At 55.5% G+C, this 21,574-nt stretch overlaps 1 protein-coding gene across 5 annotated transcripts; it reads left to right on the top strand.

The window, feature by feature from the left end:
* The first annotated feature begins 564 nt into the window (after nt 1–564).
* Nucleotides 565–21,049, top strand: TEAD3 (TEA domain transcription factor 3). 5 transcript variants are annotated; one of them, XM_042837374.1, is made up of 14 exons: nt 8,535–8,600; nt 9,143–9,396; nt 12,353–12,417; nt 13,757–13,819; nt 13,946–14,008; nt 15,821–15,832; nt 16,190–16,327; nt 16,503–16,546; nt 16,628–16,689; nt 17,100–17,233; nt 17,342–17,515; nt 17,860–18,000; nt 18,204–18,356; nt 18,836–21,049. In XM_042837374.1, the coding sequence occupies exons 1-14, from the start codon at nt 8,548–8,550 to the stop codon at nt 18,947–18,949; spliced, it is 1,470 nt and encodes a 489-aa protein (XP_042693308.1). In that variant the 5' UTR covers nt 8,535–8,547; the 3' UTR covers nt 18,950–21,049. The 5 variants fall into 5 exon arrangements, with proteins under 5 accessions (XP_042693312.1, XP_042693308.1, XP_042693310.1 ...); XM_042837378.1 differs by lacking the exon at nt 8,535–8,600 and adding an exon at nt 565–709 and having other exon boundaries at nt 13,757–14,008; XM_042837376.1 differs by lacking the exon at nt 13,757–13,819.
* The last annotated feature ends 525 nt before the right edge of the window (nt 21,050–21,574 follow it).

Raw genomic sequence — 21,574 nt, 5'->3', positions numbered from 1 at the left:
AGGATGAGGAGAGGGAGGAGAAGGATGAAGGCGTGTGGCACAGCATAAGGGTGTGTGTGGGGGGGTGATAGAAGTGTAGGGGAAGGGGTGAAGGTGTGTGCAGGGGGTGAAGATGGATACTGGGGGTGAAGGTGTTTATAGGATGAAGATGTGCAGGAAGGAATAGGGGTGTGAGGGAGGCGAGCACAGGAAGATGAGGATGTGCACAGAGGACAATGAAGGCTGGCACAGGGCAGAAGCACCCCAAGCTGAGGGAGAAGGAGGATAAAGGCTCCGAGAAGTCCCTCCCGGAGTCGGGGTTGCGCTGCCCCTTCTTCCCGCTGTGCTGTGCTCCGGGGGGGCCGAACCCTCCGTATCCCCGCACCGCGACGGGACCGCGAATCGAGGGTCGGACATGGGACCCGACGGGGCGGGAGTACTCGGGAGGAGGGAGGGAAGAGCACCGGGAAAGGAGGGTGGGAGGAAGGCCGGGGGAGGAGGGTCTGCCCTGCCCCTCCGCCTCCTGATTGACTCCCAACTTTCTGCTCCTCCCTTGCATAAACTTTCCCGTCCCTGAGCCTGGTTCCCTGTGCGGACTCCGGAGCTTGCAGCGCTCTCGCATTCCTATCGTCCTCCCCCGGCCCATCCCCGGCACCAGCTCCGGTCCCGGTTCGGTCCCAGTCCTCTCCCGGCTCCCGTGGCCGGCCCAGCCCTCCGGAGCACGGAGCAGGTAAGCGCCGTCGGGAAGAGATCCCTACCCCCCTTCCTCCTCCTCCTCCTCCTTCTCCTCCACCTCCTGCGCTCCTTCCTCTCGGCCCGCAGCCCTCCTCCGCCTGCACCGAGCCCGGGAGGGGCGGCTCCGGCTCCATAGGATGGCGGTGGGGAACGGGGGGGGAGGGGTAGGTGAACAGAGGGTCCAATGTGCCCCCCGACCCACCAGCAGCCGGGCGGGAGCTCGGCTTTGGGAGCGCCCCCGGGGCCTCTCCGTGCGCTCCTCCCGGCCGCTCCTTCTCTCCCCGGACGGCTCTGCAGTGCCCCCAGCCCACTCAGTGCCGGGACCCCCCCATCACGCAGCTCCCCCCACCCCTCTCCCCACTTACCCTCCCCCCCCCCCACTCCAACCATTTCCCATTTTCAGCGCTGCGGGACGGCTCATCCCTCCCCGACCCCACTCATCATTTCTCATCCCAAAGGGTTTGCGTCGGAGTGAATCCATGTTTTTTCCCCTTCACGCTGTGCATCTCCGGATTACACATAGGGTTACAAAGGGGCCTTGTGTGCAATAGAGCCTATACTTCGGAGCGGGCGTTACATAAACAGCCCTGGCACAATGCCCACCCCGCCATGCCCACCCCAAAGGCAGTGGGGTCGCGGGGCACGGGGACGTGTCACGTTACATGTGTGTCACACACATGACCATGCGCTGAGTGTATGCTAAACACTTTATGCCTCGTCATAGGGGTGCATTGCTAACGAGTCAGCGATTAGGTGTATAATTTTCGGCAATGTGTCATCTTTATTATTATTATTATTTTATTTTTGCACTCTCATTTGGTTTTGTTTTGTTTTGTTTTTTCACTTCTCCTGTTCAGAAGAAAAATAACATCCAGCCCAAAATCACCCAGGAAGAAGTCATTTTTAGGGAGAAAACTGCTGGGAATGGGGAAGCATGCACGTGTGTTGCTGGTCCACACTGGGGCAGAGGGTCTGGGATTTTTCTTGGGGCCATGGCAAGCTAGGCCAGGCGACAGTGTCGCAGCAAAGCGCTAATCTCTGTGTCAGGCGCACTGGGGTATTTTGGGCTCCAGCGTCCTCTGCCCCCTCCTATCGCTTTCCGACGTGTGCACCGTGAGTCAGGGCTTTGCGCTGCCTGGGGGCACTGTGTGTTTGCTGGGGGGCTGTGGGGTGCATTGAGCCCCACTTTGTGCTGTCACATCTGGAGCTCTGTTGGCCCCAAAGCTCTTCTCAGCCATTGGATTTTGGGGTGGTTTTCCCATGAGTGGCTCCCCAAATGGGGCGTGAGGAGTCTCGCTGAGGTCACCAGGGATGGCCCAGTTGGTGGGGAGGTGGCAGCTGCTCCCTGATATAGGGGACATAAGTCCCATTGGGGTACAAAGTTTTGGGTTTGGACATGCTTGAGTCTATGCATGGATCTGCCCTGCTCAGTGGGGATGGGGACATTGAGTGGGGATGGGAGAATGAGGGGACCTTCCTATCCTTGCAGAACCTCAGGCACAGCTTGAGGCCGGGCTTGCCCCCAGGTTTGGCACAGCAGCAGCTTTTCTAACAAAAATAACCCTTTGGGAGCGGCCACATTGCATAACGGTGCTGCAGGGGCTCTCAGCCGGGCTGGGCTGACAGCGCAGAGCATGGGGATGGTTTGACCATGGCACTCCAGGGGACAAAAGAGGTTCTGCACAGGGACCAACCTTCTCAGCCCATATCCCCCTCATGTCTTGCAAAATCCCTTCCATCCTCCAGACCCATCCATAGCCCACAGCAGAAGAACTCACTTGCGTTTCCCATGACATACGGTCACTATTTATCATGATACCGGAAACAACACCGTCTTTAATCGCCGTTTAACCCCTTGTTTGCTATGAGAGCGGAGCTGGGAGCATCTTGGTGTCTTATGGAGATGTGGGAGTTGCTGTGTTCACTGGCTATAATTAACCTATGAAACATCACGGAGCTGCACCATTCCCATCCAACACACCAAGTGTGACAAAGGGTGAGATTGGGATGGGGAGAAATGGATGATGTTGGGCTTTCTGTGGAGAAAATGGGGCTTTCTGCCTTCCATCTGTGGGAATAGGGGCAGAGGTGGATAGCAGAAAATGGGCTGTGGAACCATTCCCGAGGTTTGTGGGTTTGTGCTCACAGAGGTGGGACAGACACTATCTGAAGTATTGTGATCCCAAAGAGCTCCTCTTGTACTTCAACCGCCAATGTGCTCCAAGGCTGTAAGGGACTATCATGGTTTCTATGTGTTGGCCCAACCTGGGGTGCTGCTGGGAAATATCCTTTTTTGGGGGTCGGTGCCCGGGTCAGGCACTGGGAGCATGCCAGGGTGGCCAAGCCCAAGCACCTGTGTTGTGGTTGGGGACAGCACCTGAAGCGTGTGGGCGTTCGTGATTGCCACCGTCACGTGTTGTGTTACGAAATGTTTTTTTGGACGGAGGGAGGGAGGCAGGTAATGATGGGGTGAGCCATCGGGGCTGTGCCCCATGCCAGCCTGCAGCGGGCACACAACGATACAGTGCGGGTTTGGACAGGTTGCTGGAGCGGTGGTTTTACCCATTTGGGAGATGGGCGCCGTGGCTTTACGGTCATCCCATCCAGCCTCAACCCATCCTACCTTACCCACTGACTGTGTCCCTCGCTGCCACATCTCTGTGGTTCTGAACACTTCCAGAGACAGTGATCCCACCACTCCCAGAGGCCTCAGCCACTGGTGTCCCAGCAGCTCTATGCCTCAGTTTCCCCACCTCGGTTGGGAAGTGGAGTGCTGCTGGGGCTCTGGGCTTCTCGCCCAGGAGCTCCAAGCCATATTATTTCCCCACGACTGTCTCCTCCTCACTCCTCATCAAATTAAATCCAGCTGTTCACAACAGCCACTAACTTCTCTCCGGAAGATGTTCAAAGTTTACAGCTGCACTGTGCATGGAGGATGGGCTGCGGGCCCGTGCCAGCTCCCCACTGCCCTCCCCCAGCTGCTGACTCCTGCTGTGCATACAACCAATGTGGACATTGGGTTTGGTGATGATGATGATACGGGCTTCATCCCTCTCAAGGTGAAGGCACTGGGCAGGACCCTGTGCCTGCCTGCCTGGTGGGAGTGACCTTCCCCCAAGACTCCCAGTGGGGACAATAGATGGGTTGGGCAGTGCTGAGAGAGATTGAGCAGAAAGTGATGGTGCATGTCCATGGCACAGCAGGGTGCTTCGCTCACTCACTTTGCTTGTCTGAGGTAGCAAGCAGTGAGGTGATGCTGAGCCTAAATATCCCTTTCTGGGAATAAAGTGGTACAGCACTCAGTGCTGCGCTGTTTTTGCATGGTCTTGGTTTGTAGGCTGTCCCATGTGGGTTGGTGACACTGGGGACCTCATAGCAGTGACCCCACTGTCCCTAGCTTGGAAAATCAGGCAGGAAAGGTTGCATTCTGCAAGCCTTCCTGTGACCCTGCAACCCTTTTCCTATGAGTTTGGGGGTTGGCTGTTGCTCCCTTTGCTGCATGCCCCACTGGTTTCCTGTTCTGTGCAGTGCTGTGCTCACCCCGCGGTGTTGGTGCAGGCAGCAGTGCAGCTGCTTCAGGTTAGGGTTGGGTTTCTTGGGTGTGGAGGTGACTGGGAAGGGGGCAAGTGAGAAATGCATTGAAGCCTTCCTCCTCCTGCTCTTCTTCCTCCTCTTCACCCAGAAGTCTCCATCCCTAAGAAGATGTTCTCCCTGCAGTGGGGTCAGCAGCACCCAAACCTTCTCCTCTGTGGAGGGAGTGTGTCCTGAGGGGGTCTCTGGGGTCTCTCCCACCCAGCAAGGGGACATTGCCCCATGTGTGTGCACAGAGCCCTGGTACCCACAGCTCTCCCTTGCCCGTGGTGGCAATGGGTCTTGGGGTCCTGGACACAGTGGCCACCCTGTGGTAAATGTCCCCATGCATACCAGGATGGGCACATTTTTGGGGTGGGAGCAAAGCATATTCCTTCATATCCCTTCCATGTTCCAGGTCACCTGGTGCTGTGGGTGTCATGGGATGGCCATGGTGGTGGCCTGTCTTCAACCCCAACCCTGTTGTTTTCATTGCTCTTGTTTCATAACACAGAGAGTAATTAATGCCGTCAAAGCTTTCTATTTATGACCTGACGGGTGCAACGCCCTGGCTGGGCAGGGTAATTGGGGCAAGGAGGGACAGAGGATGGGGTACAGTGTCCGTCTGTCCCCATGTCCCGGGCCCAGAGCCTTGGGTGAAACTAGTGTAGGTCCTGCAGCAGCCAAAAACCAGTGTGGAGCATCTTACGTGAGGCACCATGAGCTTCACCTAGGTCTTATCCCTTGACCATACCCTAATTTTACAGGGACACATCAATGAGATTTCCCCATCGTTTGCCCTCGTGATTTGAAATGGAGCATCCTTGACCAGTGCAGTGATGGCAGTTTTTTTGGGGAACTGTGCTGAGGTCTGCAGGGTGGGGTTGCAGTGGGTACCCTGTAGGTGGGCACCTTATGGTTGGGCACCCCACAGATGAGCATCCCATGATTGGATGGCCCTAGTGGCACCGCAGACCCCGGTGGGATGCTGCCACGTGGCCTCTTGCAGTTTCCCTGCTCTGATTGCTTCCTGAGCCGTCTGCCAAGCCGGAAGGGACAGGAAGCGATAGAGGAAAGGAAACTAGTCAGGCTGCTCTGTAGGAAGTACCAGGGACTTGTGGGTGGCCCCGTGGCACAGCCCTGGGTGGAAGGGAGCAGAGGAGTCCCACACTGCAGCCCCAGAGCTGCTGGGTGGAAGAGGGTGGGGTCAGCAAAGCTGTGCCACCTCCAGCCCCAGTGCCGACAAAGGGTCATTTCACAGTGAGCATCATGGTTTGGTGTGCAGCATGGAATATTAGTGAACGGGGGAACATCTTCCCATTGCTGGGGTCTTCCTAGGAGACCTTGTGTTGTTGAAACATCGGTCATGTTCTCATTGCAGGTGGGACTCCACTGCCCCACTCACAGCCCCGTGGGATGTGTCATGGTGTGGGTGACCCTGTGCTCCTCCCATCACCGAGGAACACATGGACAGTCCCACAGATTGTCTTCTGGTGTCTGGGTGGGCTCTTGCATTGCACCCAATGCATTGGGGCTTCTGCTTTGGGGTTTGTTGGCTTGGGGTTCTGCAGAACCAAAGGGGGCAGCTCCTCTTGGCACCCTGAGTGTCCTCCTCGGGGCACATCGCACCCTTCCTGCCTCAGCGTCTGAGCAGCACAGCCCAACAGAGCGATTCCCTCTGTGCCACCAGTGGTGATGACCCCGTGTTTCCCCCCACCCCTCCCCATCAAGTGTCTGCACCACAGCAGTTACTGTGCAGGTGAGGCTGCGCCCGCCCCGATGCCTGCCCCAACTTGTTGCTGAACTTTTATCCTTTTGCTATGGGGTCCAAGTAGGGAGGGCTGGCTTGCCCCATTCCGCTGCGCGCGGAGGGAGTAAAGTGGTGGCAGTAGCCCTTTGTGCTGCGTCTGCTCATGCTCAAATGTGTGTGTCCCCAGTTTGCAGTCCTGAGGCTGCTCCCCATGGAGTTGGGGAAGCTGTCACCCACAGCAGGGCCACCTTGATGCCACTAGGAGGGCAGGGGTGGCTGTGGCAAGTGAGGAGCAAGATGAAGGTCCTGGTCCCTGTGTCATGATGATAGCCACCATAGGATGGCATCTTCCTCCATCCATCCATCCTCTCTTGCTTTGGGCAGACCCCAAATCCTGGCTTTCTGCTCCACATAATCGGGATATGGGGCTGCAGTGATGTGTGGTGGGTGGAAGTGCTTTTGGGGCTAAGCATGCTGGGGAGAAGAGTATGCACCTTGACCCCAAGCTCAGTAGCTATGCTGGGGATGAGGTGTCACTCCATGCTCCCCATTCTATCCCCATGCTCCCAGCTCCATCCCTGTGCTCCCAGCCCCAGTTGCCCTCATGCTCCTCCCACACATCCTCTGCCCCCCACAGTCCTTACTGCATCAGGTTCTGCTGCTCCTGCCCCCACTGTGCCCTGCCAGCACTCTGCTCCTGACCTGGGCACTTGGGCACCGCCACTGTGTCCTCAATATTTCCATTCCCCAATCTGTGCACCCACTCTTTGCAACCCCTTGGGCAAAGCTTTTGATGCCACAGGGTTTGGCAGGGATTTCTCATAGGATTTTAGGACTGAGGACCCTCACCTTGGCGAGCCCTTGAGCTGCACTGGGGCCAAGCTTGGGGTGAGCACGCAGCCCACAGGAATGCCACATCTGTTTCTATCTCCCAGTTTCACCTTGGCCATGCCCTGGTGGCCCCCCCCATGCCCACTGTGAGTACCCATCCTGTACCCTCCTGGGTACCCCAAGGTTGCCACGGTGCAACAAGCATCTCTTTGCCGTGTGGCTATGAATGTCTCTGCTGAGGTGCCACGGTCCTTGTGGGACAGAGGCTCAGTCCCTGTCCCAAGCAGAAGCCAGGAGGAGGGACACACTGAGATGTTATTATTCCTGCAGCTCCAGTCCCTCCCAGCCTTGATCAGGTCGGGCAGGCTGGTACCCAGGTCCAGCCGTGCTGGTTTCCTAATTGCTTTTCTGGTTGCTGTTTTGTAAGGTTGGGTGGAGCGCTGTGCTCGGCCCCTTACGTCAAAGCTGTGACTTGCTGCCTTTCTGCACCCTCCCTCCAGGAAATAAAATCTCTTGGCCTAGCTAAAAGCAGGTTTGATGGAGGAGGAGCTGTTTCCTCGCACCTTGGCCAGGGCCCCACTTTGCCCTCCTCCTCCCTCTGTTTTTCCCCTGCTTCCCTGAAAGGGCTGCACTGGGATTTCCCTGCTGGGGAGGGAGGCAGTGAGGTGGGAGGGATGTGGGGAGGCTGCAAGGAGCTGGGAGCTCTTGGAGAAGGGGATGGTGACATGTGCCACTTGTCACCATGTGGGCAGTGGTACCACTAGTCCTATGGCTCCCCAGAGCCTCCATTGCCTCAGGCTGTAGCACCCTGCAAAACCCCTGCAACCCAATTCTCAGGTCTGTCCTCTCCTGGCACCCGAATCCCATGAGGGGGATCCCACTGCAGAGGGGGGGATCTCACATTACTGGGGGAGACTCCGGGTGCTTCAGAGCTGTGGGGTCTGGGTGCTGTGGGGTCTGCAGGGGGTCTCCTCAGCACCAGTATAGGGTTTACATGGGAACAGGGTTCCATTGGGCTGTATGGGATGGGCTCAGTCCCATGTGCCAATCCATAGGCAGGCCGCCCGCATTCTGGCAGTCCCTCTCCCATCCCTGCACCCACTGTGGGGTTTGCATGTTGACGAGATCCCAGGGAACTGCATGGGGTGGGCGCTGGGGGGCTCAGCCCTATGTGATAGCCCCTCTGCATCATCCATCCCTCTCCCATCCCCATCGCTCACACACAAAGCCCCTCCCCCCAGCCTATGCAGCCCCCCAGGGCTGTGCTCAGCGTGGGGTACAGAGCACTGCAGCCCGCTGCCGCCATCCCTCCCCTGGCTGCCGGCTCCATCCTGCAATCCAGTTCTCCTTATTTGGCCACAGTGTTCGGCAAGAGGGGGAGCGCTGGGGGGGTGAGGGGGGCGTTGGAATGGGGGGGAGCAAGCAAGGGGGGGTCAGAGGGACTGACATCACAGAGAGGGTGGTGGCAAAGAAGGAGGGGGGAGAAAAGTTTCTTTTTTTATTAAAAAAATTAAAAAAAAAACAAACACAACACAACACAAAGCAGCCTGGGCGCGTGCCCGAGCCAGTGAGTTGCTGCAGTTCCTTTAAAAGGAGATGTCTGCGTGCTGAGACCTTTGCACGCTCCCACCCCAAACGGGAAGCGTAGCACTGCGCAGCGAGACACCTCCAAACAGAATCCAATGCTGCTCTGCAAAACTGTGCAGGAGGGCAGGGAAGCATCCTTGGGCACCTGGTTTGTCAAATCCCCTCCCCACCTTTTGGGGGCTCAGGTCCCCAAATGTCATCTTGTGTCCCATGGTCAGACATGGTGCCCGTGTGTGCTCTGTGTGTGCACTATGTGTCTGAGTGCTTTGTGAGTAGTGCAGTACATGGGCTATTCTCAACTGGTATTTGGGATGGGCATCTGGTGGCTTTGCTCTGCTGAACTGGGGGTGCAGGGTTGAGGCTCACAGGTCCCCAAGTGTCAATGTGTGCCCAAGTGCTCTGTATGGGCACCATATGCCCAAATGCTTTGTGTGTAGTGCAGCACATGGATTGTTCCCAAGTGATATTTGGGGTGGGCATGTGGTGGCTTTGCTCTGCGGGATTTGGGGTGTTTAATGGCAAACGTGGCCATGTCCCCAAGGCATGCAGCTGTGTGCATGCTTGGCACCGGAGTGCTCTCCTAGTGCAGTGCCAGCATGGGGATGTACTGGGACCATGCTGTCACCTGCGACTCCAACATGGCCATGACAGTTGCGGCCAAGTCTCAGGGGTGTCTCTTTGTTCTCGCAGGTTGCCACGTGTCCGTGGGGGCTCGGGCTCAGAGCCCAGAGCAGCCAGCACCATAGCGTCCAACAGCTGGAACGCCAGCAGCAGCCCCGGGGAGGGGCGGGAAGATGGCCAGGACGGGATGGACAAGAGCCTGGACAACGATGCTGAGGGAGTGTGGAGCCCGGACATCGAGCAGAGCTTCCAGGAGGCTCTGGCAATCTACCCCCCCTGTGGCCGGCGGAAAATCATCCTCTCGGATGAAGGCAAGATGTACGGTGAGTGCACACACAGGATGGGTTGGGCACTGTGTGCGTCACTGTGCGCTGGGATGGGGCTGGTTCCGAGCCCTGAACCCATCTGGGATTCAACCCAGAGCACCCCAACTTCAAAAGTTCTTTCCCAAGCTGTGTGGCTTTGGGTACCAGAGGGCAGTGACCCGTGTCCCCATGGTGTTGTCACAGCCATCTCCTCCCTCCTGCTCTCAATGTGCTGGACTGACAGGTTTGGTGGAGCCGTGGGGCAGGGAGTGGGCATGGTCCTGTCTCATACCACTCCCTGTAGTGTCCTGAACCAGGGAGTGCTCCAAGAGAATGGTGGCTGTGGCCCTCAGCCCACTCCAAGCCACCTGTTCTGCATCAGGTGACATTGCCCCATTTGTGAAATGCGTTTTGCTTGGGCTCAGCCTTGTTTCCGCTGCAGCAGGAAGGATGAGGATGGGTGATGAAGGCAGGGGTGCGCAGTGCCACCAAGGAGAGGACAAAGGTGTGTGTCCACATCTGTGCCACAGTGGGGCTGTCCCCTTCTCTCTCCCTCCCACGATGTCAGCCCCTGACAGGTGACTTCAGATCTCCTTCTTGTGGGACACGGTGCCACACTGCTATCCCTGGTGGTGACCTCCAAACGCACCAGTGACAGTGCCGTCATCATCCAATGGCTTATCCACCCACGGCGCAGAGGGCACTGGGTACCTGGTACATACCATCCCCATCCCCATTCCAGTGCCACCCTGGGGCACCCTGGTCAGAGCTGGTGGGTGAAAGGCAGTACAGGGCTTCCTGAGCGGGTGCATTTTTTGGATTTCTCCTGGAATAGCTGAAGTGCCGCTGGGAGTCTGGCCCTGCGCAGCACACCCGGGCGCAGACCGGTTTTTCCAGCCTTTCAGAGCCATCTGGCAGCTGTTTAAAGAGGCAGTGGCCCCCACCTCCCATCGCACACCCAGAGGGCTCTGTATTTAGGGGTTGGGGGTGGCATTGCAGAGGGCTCTTCTCTCAGAGGTGCCTTTGGAAAGTGGGGTTCGGAACAAACCTGTTGGAGAGCAATGGGTTTATACTGGGTCCAAGCATCCCCGCATGACAGCAATACTTTGGGACCCCCTTGGAGCACCCAAAGGATGAGTGGCTTTGGGCATTGCAAAGGGGGAAGGCAGGGTCTGAAACATATTCATAGGGAGAGCGATTGGGTCACACTGGGGCTATACATCTCCAGGTGGCACTGATTTGGGAACCCTCTTGGAGCACCCAAATGGGAGGATGAGTGGCTTTGCTTAGTACTGTGCTGACTCAGGAGATGGTGCCAGTGTCCCATGGAAATGGGGTGTGGGATGTGCACGTGCCCCAGGAGCAGGTGGGAGCCATGGGGTGGGCTGGTCATGCTCGCACCGCTCTTTGGCCGCCGGCGTGTCCCACTGGGTTATTTTTAACAGAGCTGTCCAACTGGTTGACGTGGTGGTGTCAGGGGAGAGGAATTTGGGGAATGTGGTAATTTGGAGGAGGATGTGCCCTCACCGAGGGAATGGCATGGCTCCGAGTGAATCACAAGGACACAGCCATGGGCACCCCAGAGGGATGAGGCAGAGGTGTGGGGAGATGTCCAGTGTTGGGCATCATGTTGGGTGCATCGCTGCATCCAGGTTTCATTTCCCGTATTTGCTTCCACACTGCTGAGCATGGGGATGGGACATGGGAATGGGCTGCGTGCAGCCAGAGTGCTGAAGGTCCCAAACCTAACACCCCACAAGTCACAGGCATTGCTGCACCCTGTGGCATCACATCACCGGTGCACTTGTGGGTGCTGGACAGGATGAGGCATGGGTGCATGGGGCACCCTTGAGTGCTGGGCAGGATGAGGCCGGGATAGGTGCATGGTGCCACGGCTCCTTCCAAGCCAGTGTTTTGGCAACCAAGAGCAAGTGAGTCCTGGTCATTAGGGGCTGCTCATTAATTAAAAGGCAGGAGTGATGTCTGCACCACCATTTTGGGGTTGCCATGGGGTTGCACCAGGGCACCCATGGCTGCTGAACAGAGGACAGGACTGAACACAGGGACCCTTCTCTGTGCCCACATTGTGACATGGGTCACAATGGACCCATGGTGACCCCCCTGTGGCCACCACCCCCTGTCTACCGCAGCCACCCCATAGCACCTGGCACTGTCAGTCCTCATGTGTCCCCTCTCACCCCCCTCCCTCCCCCTCCCAGTTGCTCTGGAGCTGCCCAGGGTAGGGTGGTGGGGATTTTTTAATTTTATTTTATTTTTATTTATTTATTTATTTTTAAAGCTGAAACCCTCTCCAAGGGCATTTCGACAAGTTCCAACCACCACCATCTGGTCCATTAAAATAAATCTGGCGTGCCTTGCCGCCCCCGTGTGCGGGGGGTGAGGCATTGGGGGGGAACAGGGCCGGGTTGAAGAATGCTCCCAGCTGCTCTGACGTTGGAGCACAGATTGGCCACAGCTGGCCCTGTAAAATGTGGTGCAAAAGCACTTCTGCTTTGAATTAAGCTCAGGACGTTAGGAAATACTGGTGGAAAGGGCAGCTTGGTGTGTTGGGGGAAGCTCAGTGCTCAGGGGGGACCCAGGACCCATGTACAGAATGGGGTTGTGCTCAAAGGAGTGCCCTATTGGGATGGTTTTAGGGGATCCATGGTCACCTATGTTGGGGACACTTCTGTAGGGGGGGTACCAGTGGATACCACCCCCTGACCGCCAGTCTGTCCTCCATGGTGCTGGGGGTGGTGGACACAACGGATGTTCCCATGTTCCCATGTATTCACTGGCGGTTGGCCACTCCAATGTCCCCATGGGCCACCCCAGTGTTCCCTGGGGCCACACAGCTGTCCTGGCAGCGCCATCTCCTGGCAGAGCCTCCTCCCTGTTACAGACCAGTGTCCCCTCGTCCCATGCTGTCCCCTTCTCCCCGCTGTGCTGGGGCTGACGCTGCACATCCCCGCAGGTCGCAACGAATTGATTGCGCGCTACATCAAGCTGCGGACAGGGAAGACACGGACAAGGAAGCAGGTGAGGCTGGCACTCTGCTTTTATTGAGGGTGCTTTTATCTGGGCACTGGGGATGGGGTACCCAGAGGGGTCTGGCTGTGCCATGCATTTGTACTTTCTCCTCACTGGGTCAATTTCTCCGTAACAGCACTCGAGCTGCTGCTCTTGTAGCATCGCCACGCATTGCCCTTTCTTTCCACCTGGAGCCAGAGGTTGTTCCCATGTCCCAAAAGCTCCTTTGTCTGTTTGTGTGCCTTGTGTGGCATACAGTGCGCTTGAAGGTATTCTGAGGGCTGAGTCCCAGCTGTGCCCACTGCAGCCAGGGGACAGCGGTGTGGCAATGGTCCCCAGAGTAACACTGCCTGGCAGTGGCAGCATTGGGGGTGGCAGCAGAGCAGGGAAACACGGCTTTCCTTTTCTGCTTGCACAGTGCTTGCGGCCCTCTGTGCACTGTGCCCACTTAGAACATACACATGGCTCATCTCTGCCCACTGTGCATCCTCATGGATGTGATGACCTTCCCCAAGGGGACATGGGACAGAGGGGTTGGGGTGACCCATAGTGGAGTGGCCCCATGCCACTGTCCCTGCATAGGATGGATCCTGGTACCCGTATGCTGTGGGGAAACTCTTCTGAGACTGATGCTGGAGGAGAGGACTGTGGTCCAGCCACAGCCACTGCATTCTTCATTTCTGGCTTTGAGCCTTGTGTTTCACCTTCATGCTGGGTATCTCTGGTTGCAAGCATCTCACTTGGATTTCCTTCCATCGAGAGAAGGAGAGGGCACAGATGAAAGCAATACTCTGGGGGTATCAATGTATGTGACGTTGTCCCCCTCATGCCTTTGTTGTCTGAGAGAGTCGGGTGCTGGTGCTGAAGTTGCTCCCCCCCAAAGTGAGCCCTACTGGGAGCAGAGACATGCACTCAGGATCTGCAGATCAGCCCCATCCTGCGCTTGGAGTGCTCTGCACAAAAGAAAACCTCTTATTGAATTTCCCACCTGCAGTATCAGCAGGGGTCCCAGGTATGCTGCATCCCCTTTGGGACCAGCAGTTTCATTGCAGCTCTACTGAAAGCACAACAGGGATGTGTGCGCTCACAGGTGTGGGGCTGTCTTTTTGGGAAGCTCCGAGAGATGGTAAACACTGAGCCACCGCCTTCTCCCCATGGACCCCACTTCCTCCCCCCCAACTTTCCTTCCTCCAGCTCAGGGCAACTGCAATGCTGTAAGACCACGAGCATCTCCTGGAGCACTCTGGATCTACGTGCCCCATTTTTCCCATACACTTTCCCCTGGGGCAGTGCAGGGACATGTCTTCATGCTCTGTGTTTTCCTTTCTAACGGCGTGGTGGGCGCTAGGTGTCCAGCCACATCCAGGTTCTAGCTCGGAAGAAGGTGCGGGAGTACCAGGTTGGCATCAAGGTACGTTGGCACCCGTGCCCAGGTGTCCTCGGCGGTGTCTCTCTGAGCATGGGCAGCCCCTCTCCTTCCTCTCTTTTCCTCTGGTTGACGGCTCTGCTGTTCCCCTCTCCTGCTCTCTCTCTGCAGGTCTCTAGCCACTTGCAGGTTCTTGCCCGACGGAAATCTCGGGAGATTCAGTCCAAGCTGAAGGTATGCGCCCGCTTCCCTCCTGCCTGCTGACCACTAACACTCTCCACTCTCTAGTGTGCAGCTTCCTCTCCTTTTGATGGCTTTTTTTTTGCTTCCCTCCTCCCTTTGCTCCTGGAACTGATGGATTGGAGTGGCTGCAAGGGCTGCGTGTTCCCTCTTGTCTCCCAAAAATGTGGAGGTATCCATGGTGTCCTCTCCACCCCCCGACCTGGATCACATGGAATTGGATTTACATCCTCCCCTTGTGATACACTCTGCTCTTTTGGGCATCTCCCAGTGGGGAAAAGACCCATCCCAGTGCAACTAGCAACAAAGCAAAACCCAAAAGGTTTCCCCAGACTTGGGATGGTCACAAGGATTGTCTCCCCCTGCTCTTGTCAGAGGCTAAAACAGCAATGTCCCCAAGCAGTGTCCTCAAGGATGGCACACACCATGTTGTGGGGACAGTGTTCCCAGTTGGGGACACAGTGATGGTCCCAGGACGACCCATAGTTCCAGGGGTGAATGGAGCCAAGCTAGGAAAAACTGGATCGCCTGCTGCTGTGGTTGGCTTTCCTTTCCTTCCTTCCTCCTAACTGCAGCCCGACTAACCTGTCCTTAACCATTTCTACTGTTCCTGGTGTTATTTGTTGGGAGGGTAGGAATGGAGGGACACAGCAGGCACTGATATGCCCAAAGGACTGAGCCCTCCTTGGATTGGACCCACCCAGGTGTCCCCACCCAGTGGTCCCCATTGGTGACCATAGAGGGCATCCCATTTGCACAGCCTGGGCTGCTCCTGATTCAGTCCCCTCAGCTGGATTCAGGCTCATCTGGGGGCCCTGAAAGCTTCTGGCCCCAAGAATATAGCATTCTGTCTCCAGAACTTCTGGGTGAGGTTCACTCAGTCCCCTAAACATTGCCGCCATTTGGGTCTGAGTGCTCCTGCACTGGGGCTGGCAGGGGGGCATAATTCCAGGATTACCACGTTGTGCCCTCTGAAAGCGCTGAGCAGGTAGATCCCAATGCCACAAGGACCATCCGCCGTCATCCCCAGCTGTTTGCTGGGAGGGGACCCCAAATGATTTGGATTGTACACCAGACCCCAAGCCCAGGAGCGGGGACAGCTGGTGGAATAGAATGAATGACAACAGAAAGCTTTGCAAAAAGTAATTTTAAGAGGGCACTGGATGAATGGCTCCAGCCCCAGCCATGCTTCAGGTCTGACCAAGAGCAATGCTCCGAAGCAGTGCAGTGTGAATGTAGAGCATCCTTTCACATCCATTCCTGGAGGCAAATCTGGGACCTTAAGACAAATTCTCATCCCACTGAGTCAGAACTCTCATCTGTCAGCAAGTGGTGACTTCTTTAAGGTGCAGTCATATTCTTTGGGTTCGTGCTGCCGATGTGTTCCTGCACACAGAGCTCAGCATTCCCTCAAACCGTATTTATCTCACATCTGCTGTGCCCCAGGTGTGAATAAATGGGGCCATAGACCCCTGAGCGGGGTGAGGAGGGGAGTGAAGAACTGGCTTGTACACTTCTCCCTGCAGATGGGGAGTGCCTGCTGCCGTCAGCTTCTGCCCTCAAAATGCGAGAAAAAATGGGGAAAATGGATTTCTTGAAGGAGTCTGGTTCTCACCTTTTCACTGGGGCAAGCAGGATTTGAAGGGTATTACAAAGCAGTGAAGGCAGGGGTCCCCACCACCAGGATGGCATGAGGGCCGGGGAGTCAGTCCCAAAACGAGGCTGTGATGGCAAAGTGGAAGTGCAGGGGGTGTACTCAAGATCCCCTTGGCTCTAACCATGTCTTTTCCTTTCTTTTGCGGACAGGCCATGAACTTGGTAAGTTGAGCTCTGATACTGTGATTACCCCGTTGCCTTTTGCTAAACCCTTTGTGCCCCAGGGAGGCAGTGGGGACACCTCCTAGACCTGGCAGCTCCCACCTGGAGGGGTGGTACAGCATGTGTGGGGAGGGGAGGTAGATGAGGGGGGAGGCCATTTGCAGGGTGATAGTGTTCATTACCTTGTGTAGTTTTGGTATTGGCTGCATTAACCATGCCCCTTCCCCCTCCCCCTGCCCCCCCATCCTGATCTCTTGGTTGCACAACACCCCCACACTTTGCTAAACTTCTGGGGAGGTGAGGGCAGCCCACCCAAAGCCCTGCATAATGCCCATTTCCTCTCTTTACTCCCCCAAGGACCAAGTCTCCAAAGACAAGGCTCTGCAGAGCATGGCGTCCATGTCCTCCGCTCAGATTGTGTCGGCCAGCGTCCTACAGAACAAGCTCAGCCCCCCCCCTCCTCTTCCTCAGGCCGTCTTCTCTGCTGCCCCCAGGGTGAGGATGGCTCTGTGCCCATAGTCCCCATACTTGGGGTGGGGGGAAAGAACCCATACATGGACCTGGGGGAGTCACAGCCTCTTGGCTGCATTGTGGAAGGGGCACTCTGGAAGCTGCTGATGGGTCTGGGGGGTCAAGGGGTGCTGACTGTGTTCTCTCTACTCTTCCCCAGTTTTGGAGTGGGCCAATCCCAGGGCAGCCTGGACCCTCTCAGGAGTAAGTGCAAGCCCTCATGTCAACCAGCCCCACCATGGGACCCAACCCTGTTAACCTAACAAGGCACTTTTTGTTTTTCAGCATTAAACCATTTGCACAACCAGCTTACCCCATCCAGCCACCCATGCCTCCATCACTAGCCAGTAAGTGCTGTCCTTCCTGGGGGTATCACTTGGTACCTCACAACTGTGCTGGGGATGCAGCTTTCTGTCCCCTCCATGGTGCCACCCGATGTTGCCAGCCACCCTGGGGCACGCTCACAGCTTTTTGTCCCTATGCTTTTTGTCCTTATACTATATAGCAATGTCACCCATCCAAGGTACCTCTCCCAGCCTCCTGAGGTGAAAACTTGGGTTTAAACCCAGCTCCAAACCCCATAGTCAGCAGGTCTCTACTTTCCCCTTTTGGGATAGGGTGCAAATTTTCCACCCCACAGCAAAATGCCCGTCCTAGAAGGTTCGGGAGGGACAGGGGGAGCACACCAAGGCAAGCAACATCCTGGTGGTACAAGAGGGGCTCACAACAGTTGACACTGCCCCGTGTCCCCCCCCAGGTTATGAACCCTTGGCCCCGCTGCCACCAGCTGCCTCAGCTGTGCCGGTCTGGCAGGACCGCACCATCGCCTCTGCCAAGCTGCGGCTCCTTGAGTACTCTGCCTTCATGGAGGTGCCACGGGATGCCGAAACGGTAACACCGCCTTCCCCATCCCCTAGACACCTGGCCACCCTCACCCTCAGTGTCACCCAGCTTTTTCAGCTGACCTCCACCTTGTTTTGACCCCATTTGCCCTTACAGTATAGCAAACACCTCTTCGTGCACATTGGGCAGACGAACCCCTCATATAGTGACCCACTGCTGGAGGCTGTAGACATCCGCCAGATCTACGACAAGTTCCCTGAGAAGAAGGGTGGCCTCAAGGAGCTCTATGAGCGTGGGCCCCAGAACTCCTTCTTCCTCGTCAAGTTTTGGGTATGAGACTGGGAGGATTGACCTCCATCCCTTAAAGATCATAGAATCATGGAGTGGTTGCGCTGGAAGGGTCCTTAAAGATCCTAGAACCATGGAGTGGTTGGGTTGGGAGGGACATTAAAGGTCATAGGACCATAGAGTGGTTGGGTTGGAAGGGATCTTAGCCCCCCCCCCCCAGCTGCACCCCTGCTGTGGGCTGGGTACCCCCCAGCAGATCAGGCTGCCCAGGACCCCATGCGTGGCATGGGATGGGGCACCCACAGATTTTCTGTATAACCCATCTTAGTGTCCTGTTTCCCAAGAACACAGTGGCTCATGACAGCATCCCTCTCTTTTCTCTTCAGGCTGATCTGAACAGCACAATCCAGGATGGGCCAGGGACTTTCTATGGTGTCAGCAGTCAGTACAGCAGTGCAGAGAACATGACCATCACAGTGTCCACCAAGGTGTGCTCCTTTGGGAAGCAGGTTGTGGAGAAGGTGGAGGTGAGTGCTGTGCGGTGTTGGGAGTATTTGGGAATGGCGTCCATGCTTCGAGTCCTGGGACAGTGTGGGATGGATAAAACCCCAGAAGTGAATGTAGGGCGTGTGGGCACAGGCTGTGGTTATTCCACGGTGTCCCTGTTGGCTGCCACATGCATTCCCCATTATTGTGTCACCCTCCCGCTGATGCCTGGCTGTCATTGCAGACAGAGTACGCGCGGTTGGAGAACAGCCGCTTTGTCTACCGCATCCACCGCTCCCCCATGTGCGAATACATGATCAATTTCATCCACAAACTCAAGCATCTCCCGGAGAAGTACATGATGAACAGCGTCCTGGAGAATTTCACCATCCTGCAGGTATTCACCCTTCCCAGAGCTTTGTGCATGGATCAAATGGTGGGACGTCATATTGGCTATGGATTGCTGCAAGGGGCCTTGCGAACTGCCCCAGTTATGGACACCAAGTGGTGGTGCCACAAATAAAGCAGCTGTGCCCAAGTGCATGCAGCCTACTGGATGGTGATTATCAAGCGTGGGGTGGCACACTGAAAGCAGCAGTGCATCCATCCCCAACCCATACCCACTGCAGGGAGCACACTCTGATGGTGAAAATGGAATGGCTGTGCCCAAGCCCATGCACTCACTCCCTAAACAATGAGGGGGACAGAGTTTTGGTGGTGCAGATTAGTGCAGCTGTCTCTGATTCTGCACAAACCCCCAAATAGCAGATAGCAAAATGAGTGCACATAAAGCTGCCATGCCTGAGCCCACACAACACCCCCAATAACAGCATCCACCCCCAGTACACTTACTGATGCCCCTCTGCTTCCCCACAGGTTGTTACCAACAGGGATACCCAGGAAACCCTGCTCTGCATCGCCTTCGTGTTTGAGGTGTCCACCAGTGAGCACGGCGCCCAGCATCATGTCTACAAATTGGTGAAGGACTAGGGGCCCTTGGGACAGGCAGGGGCTTGAGGAACACAGGGACGTGGGGAGGGTTGTGCAGAAGCGCCGCCTGTTGTGCCCCCCAGCCCCACTGGGAGTCATTGGAAGAGAGGAGGAGGAGGAGGAAGAGGAGGAGGAGGAGGAATAAGAAGAAAAGCAATAGCCAAAAAAGACTGACTTGTGATTGCAGATGTTTTCTACTTTAGGAACAGTTTTTAAATAAATATATATATTAAAAAAAAAAAAAAGAAGAAGAAGAAGAAGAATGAGAATGAGAATGGAAATGTAGGGAGGAAGGAGAAGAGCCCGTGTCCAGCACTGGATGGGGAATGCAGTGGTGCCGATGAGCCAGGACCGTGCAGGATGTTGGAGCGGTGGATGGTGCTGCTTTTGCCTCCCTGTTCAGGTCCCCGCGTGGTGTCACTGGGTCCATGGTGATAACCCTTGAACAGTGGTGTAACCCGGCACTGGGAGTGGTGGTGAGGACATGGAGCCCAGGGCAGAGGTGGGATCAGATGGGAGCAGGGCAGGGGTGGTGGCCTTAAGCAGGAGAAATGAACAGGAGAAAGTTGCATTGTGCCTTGATGAGGATGAGTGTTCCTCATCCTGTCCTGGCAGTATTGGGAGCGGGAGATGCAAAGCATTGTTTAATGGCTTTTTTTTTTTTTTTTTTTTTTTTAATTGAAAAGTGCTTTTTAATACTGTGCACAGAATTGAGCTTTTTCCATCCTGTGCCACTCCACAGTGCCCAGGACTCCCTGCTGTCACCTCTGGTGCCTGTGGCCAGAGCTTACCATGGGGCTTGTGGTCATCACATTGCTGTGGTGTTTGTGCATACTCCAGGAATTGCATTCAGGCTTTTCTCCAGCCCCAGCACCCCTCGGTGCAATTTGCCATGGTGCAGTGGGTTTGCTTGATTTATTTTGCATATGTACATTTTCCATCTTTTTTTGGCCTGTTTTTCTGTTTTTACAGTTCTGATATTGGCTTTTTCTCAGTGGGAAGCAGCTGAGTCCGGAGGATCATGGAGCTGAGCTGTGAATGGGAAGAGGAGGGGATAGAGAGGGGACCGAGAGGGGACAGAGGATATGTGGGATGCAAGACTGGCTCTGCTCAGAGGGAATATGGGGCTACAGCCCACAGTAACCCAATGTACCCTGTCCAGTCCTGCAGGTTGCAAGGGAGAGCATCCCCAGGAGGGTTGTGCAGGGTGACATGGAGCAGGGGGCAGGAGAAACACTTTGTCCGCCTGGAGGAAGACTGAAGGCAGTGGGAGGTGCAGTGCAGAGTGTTTTGGGATGATGGAGCTGGGGATTGGTGATGGGATGCTGGGTGTGCAGGGGCAGCGCAGAGCTCAGGAAATGCCCTTTGCTGATGCCATGTGTTGGGGCTCCATCCCAGCAGAGCCACTCCAGTGCCGGGTCAAAGGGAGAAAGGGGAAAATCACAGGGACAGCCTCAGCCCCCCCGTCCCAGGCTCTCATATGTAGCATGTTCATTTGTTATTTGTGGTTGTGCTGGTTTTTTTTTTTTTTTTTTTTTTTTTTTTTTTTTTCGCTCACTGATTTAAACTCTGGGAATCCAAGTTCAAACCTCCCACCATCACATGGAGCTCTTCGTTAACTGGACCGCTTTGTGCTCCTTCCATCCCTCCCTCCATCCCTCCATCTACCTCTCCATCCATCCCTCCCTTTCTCCATCCATCCCTCCTTCTCTCTATCCCTCCATCCCTCCCTCCTGCCCCAGCTAAGACTCAGCCACGGCCTCAGAGATCCTCCTTGCCCTCCCCATAGCCCCTCTGTTCTCCTCCAATGTATTTATGAATTTCACATGAAGTACTGTTTTATTTTTTTAAAGACTTTGTAAAGCTTTACCAGGGTTACAATCACCATTTTTAGAGCTGTGTCAGTCCACAATGTTAAAAATAATAATTTTTTTTATGTATTATATTTTTTGTGTATTTTTTTAATCCAGCTGTGATGGGTTGTATCATGTATTTGTTGTGTTTACTGTATCTGTCCAACTTCAAAGAGAGGAGACTGTGGAGCTCCGAGAAAAGTACGGTCTGCTGAAAAACCATTAAAATTATTTGTTCTTGTGTTGGCTCAAATAGTTCTGTCGTTCCTTTGGTGTTTGTTGTGACAGTGGGGTCTATGGGGCCAGCTATGGTTGGGTTACACTTCTGCAATTAACCCAGCGCTGGAATGCATCCTGCAGTGGGTTACTGTGTTTTGTAGGGTTGAATGAGTGGTGATAGGTTTGTAGAATTGTATGGGTTTACAGGGTTGATAACGGGTTTGTAGTGTTGCCTAGGTTGGTAATGGGTTCACAGGGTTGGCCTTGCCCTGTTCCCACTCTCTCCCTGCCCTGTCTCCCAGGCTGGAGGGAGAAGCCCTGCAGCATTGCTGGGTTCACTGACCCATATTTAGGGGATTGCAGACTGCTTGTGCCAGCATCAGGCATTGGAGGTCTGAGTGTGTGCTGTCAATAACAATCGCTCCTTACAGCTTTGCTTTCACTCCCGTGGCTACTTAACACCCGATCTTCTCCCATCGCAAGGCGACACAGAGGCCGTGTTCTAACACTGGCCATATTTCCTCTTTCTGTAAGCCAAACTGTCCAGCGTGGC

This window comes from Centrocercus urophasianus, unplaced genomic scaffold (genome assembly GCF_019232065.1).
Source record: "Centrocercus urophasianus isolate 14NV4802_14NV808 unplaced genomic scaffold, USGS_Curo_1.0 seq_70, whole genome shotgun sequence".
Lineage (NCBI taxonomy): Eukaryota > Metazoa > Chordata > Aves > Galliformes > Phasianidae > Centrocercus > Centrocercus urophasianus.
Note: the sequence above shows the minus strand (reverse complement) of the source record. Positions and strands in the feature narration are given on the sequence as shown.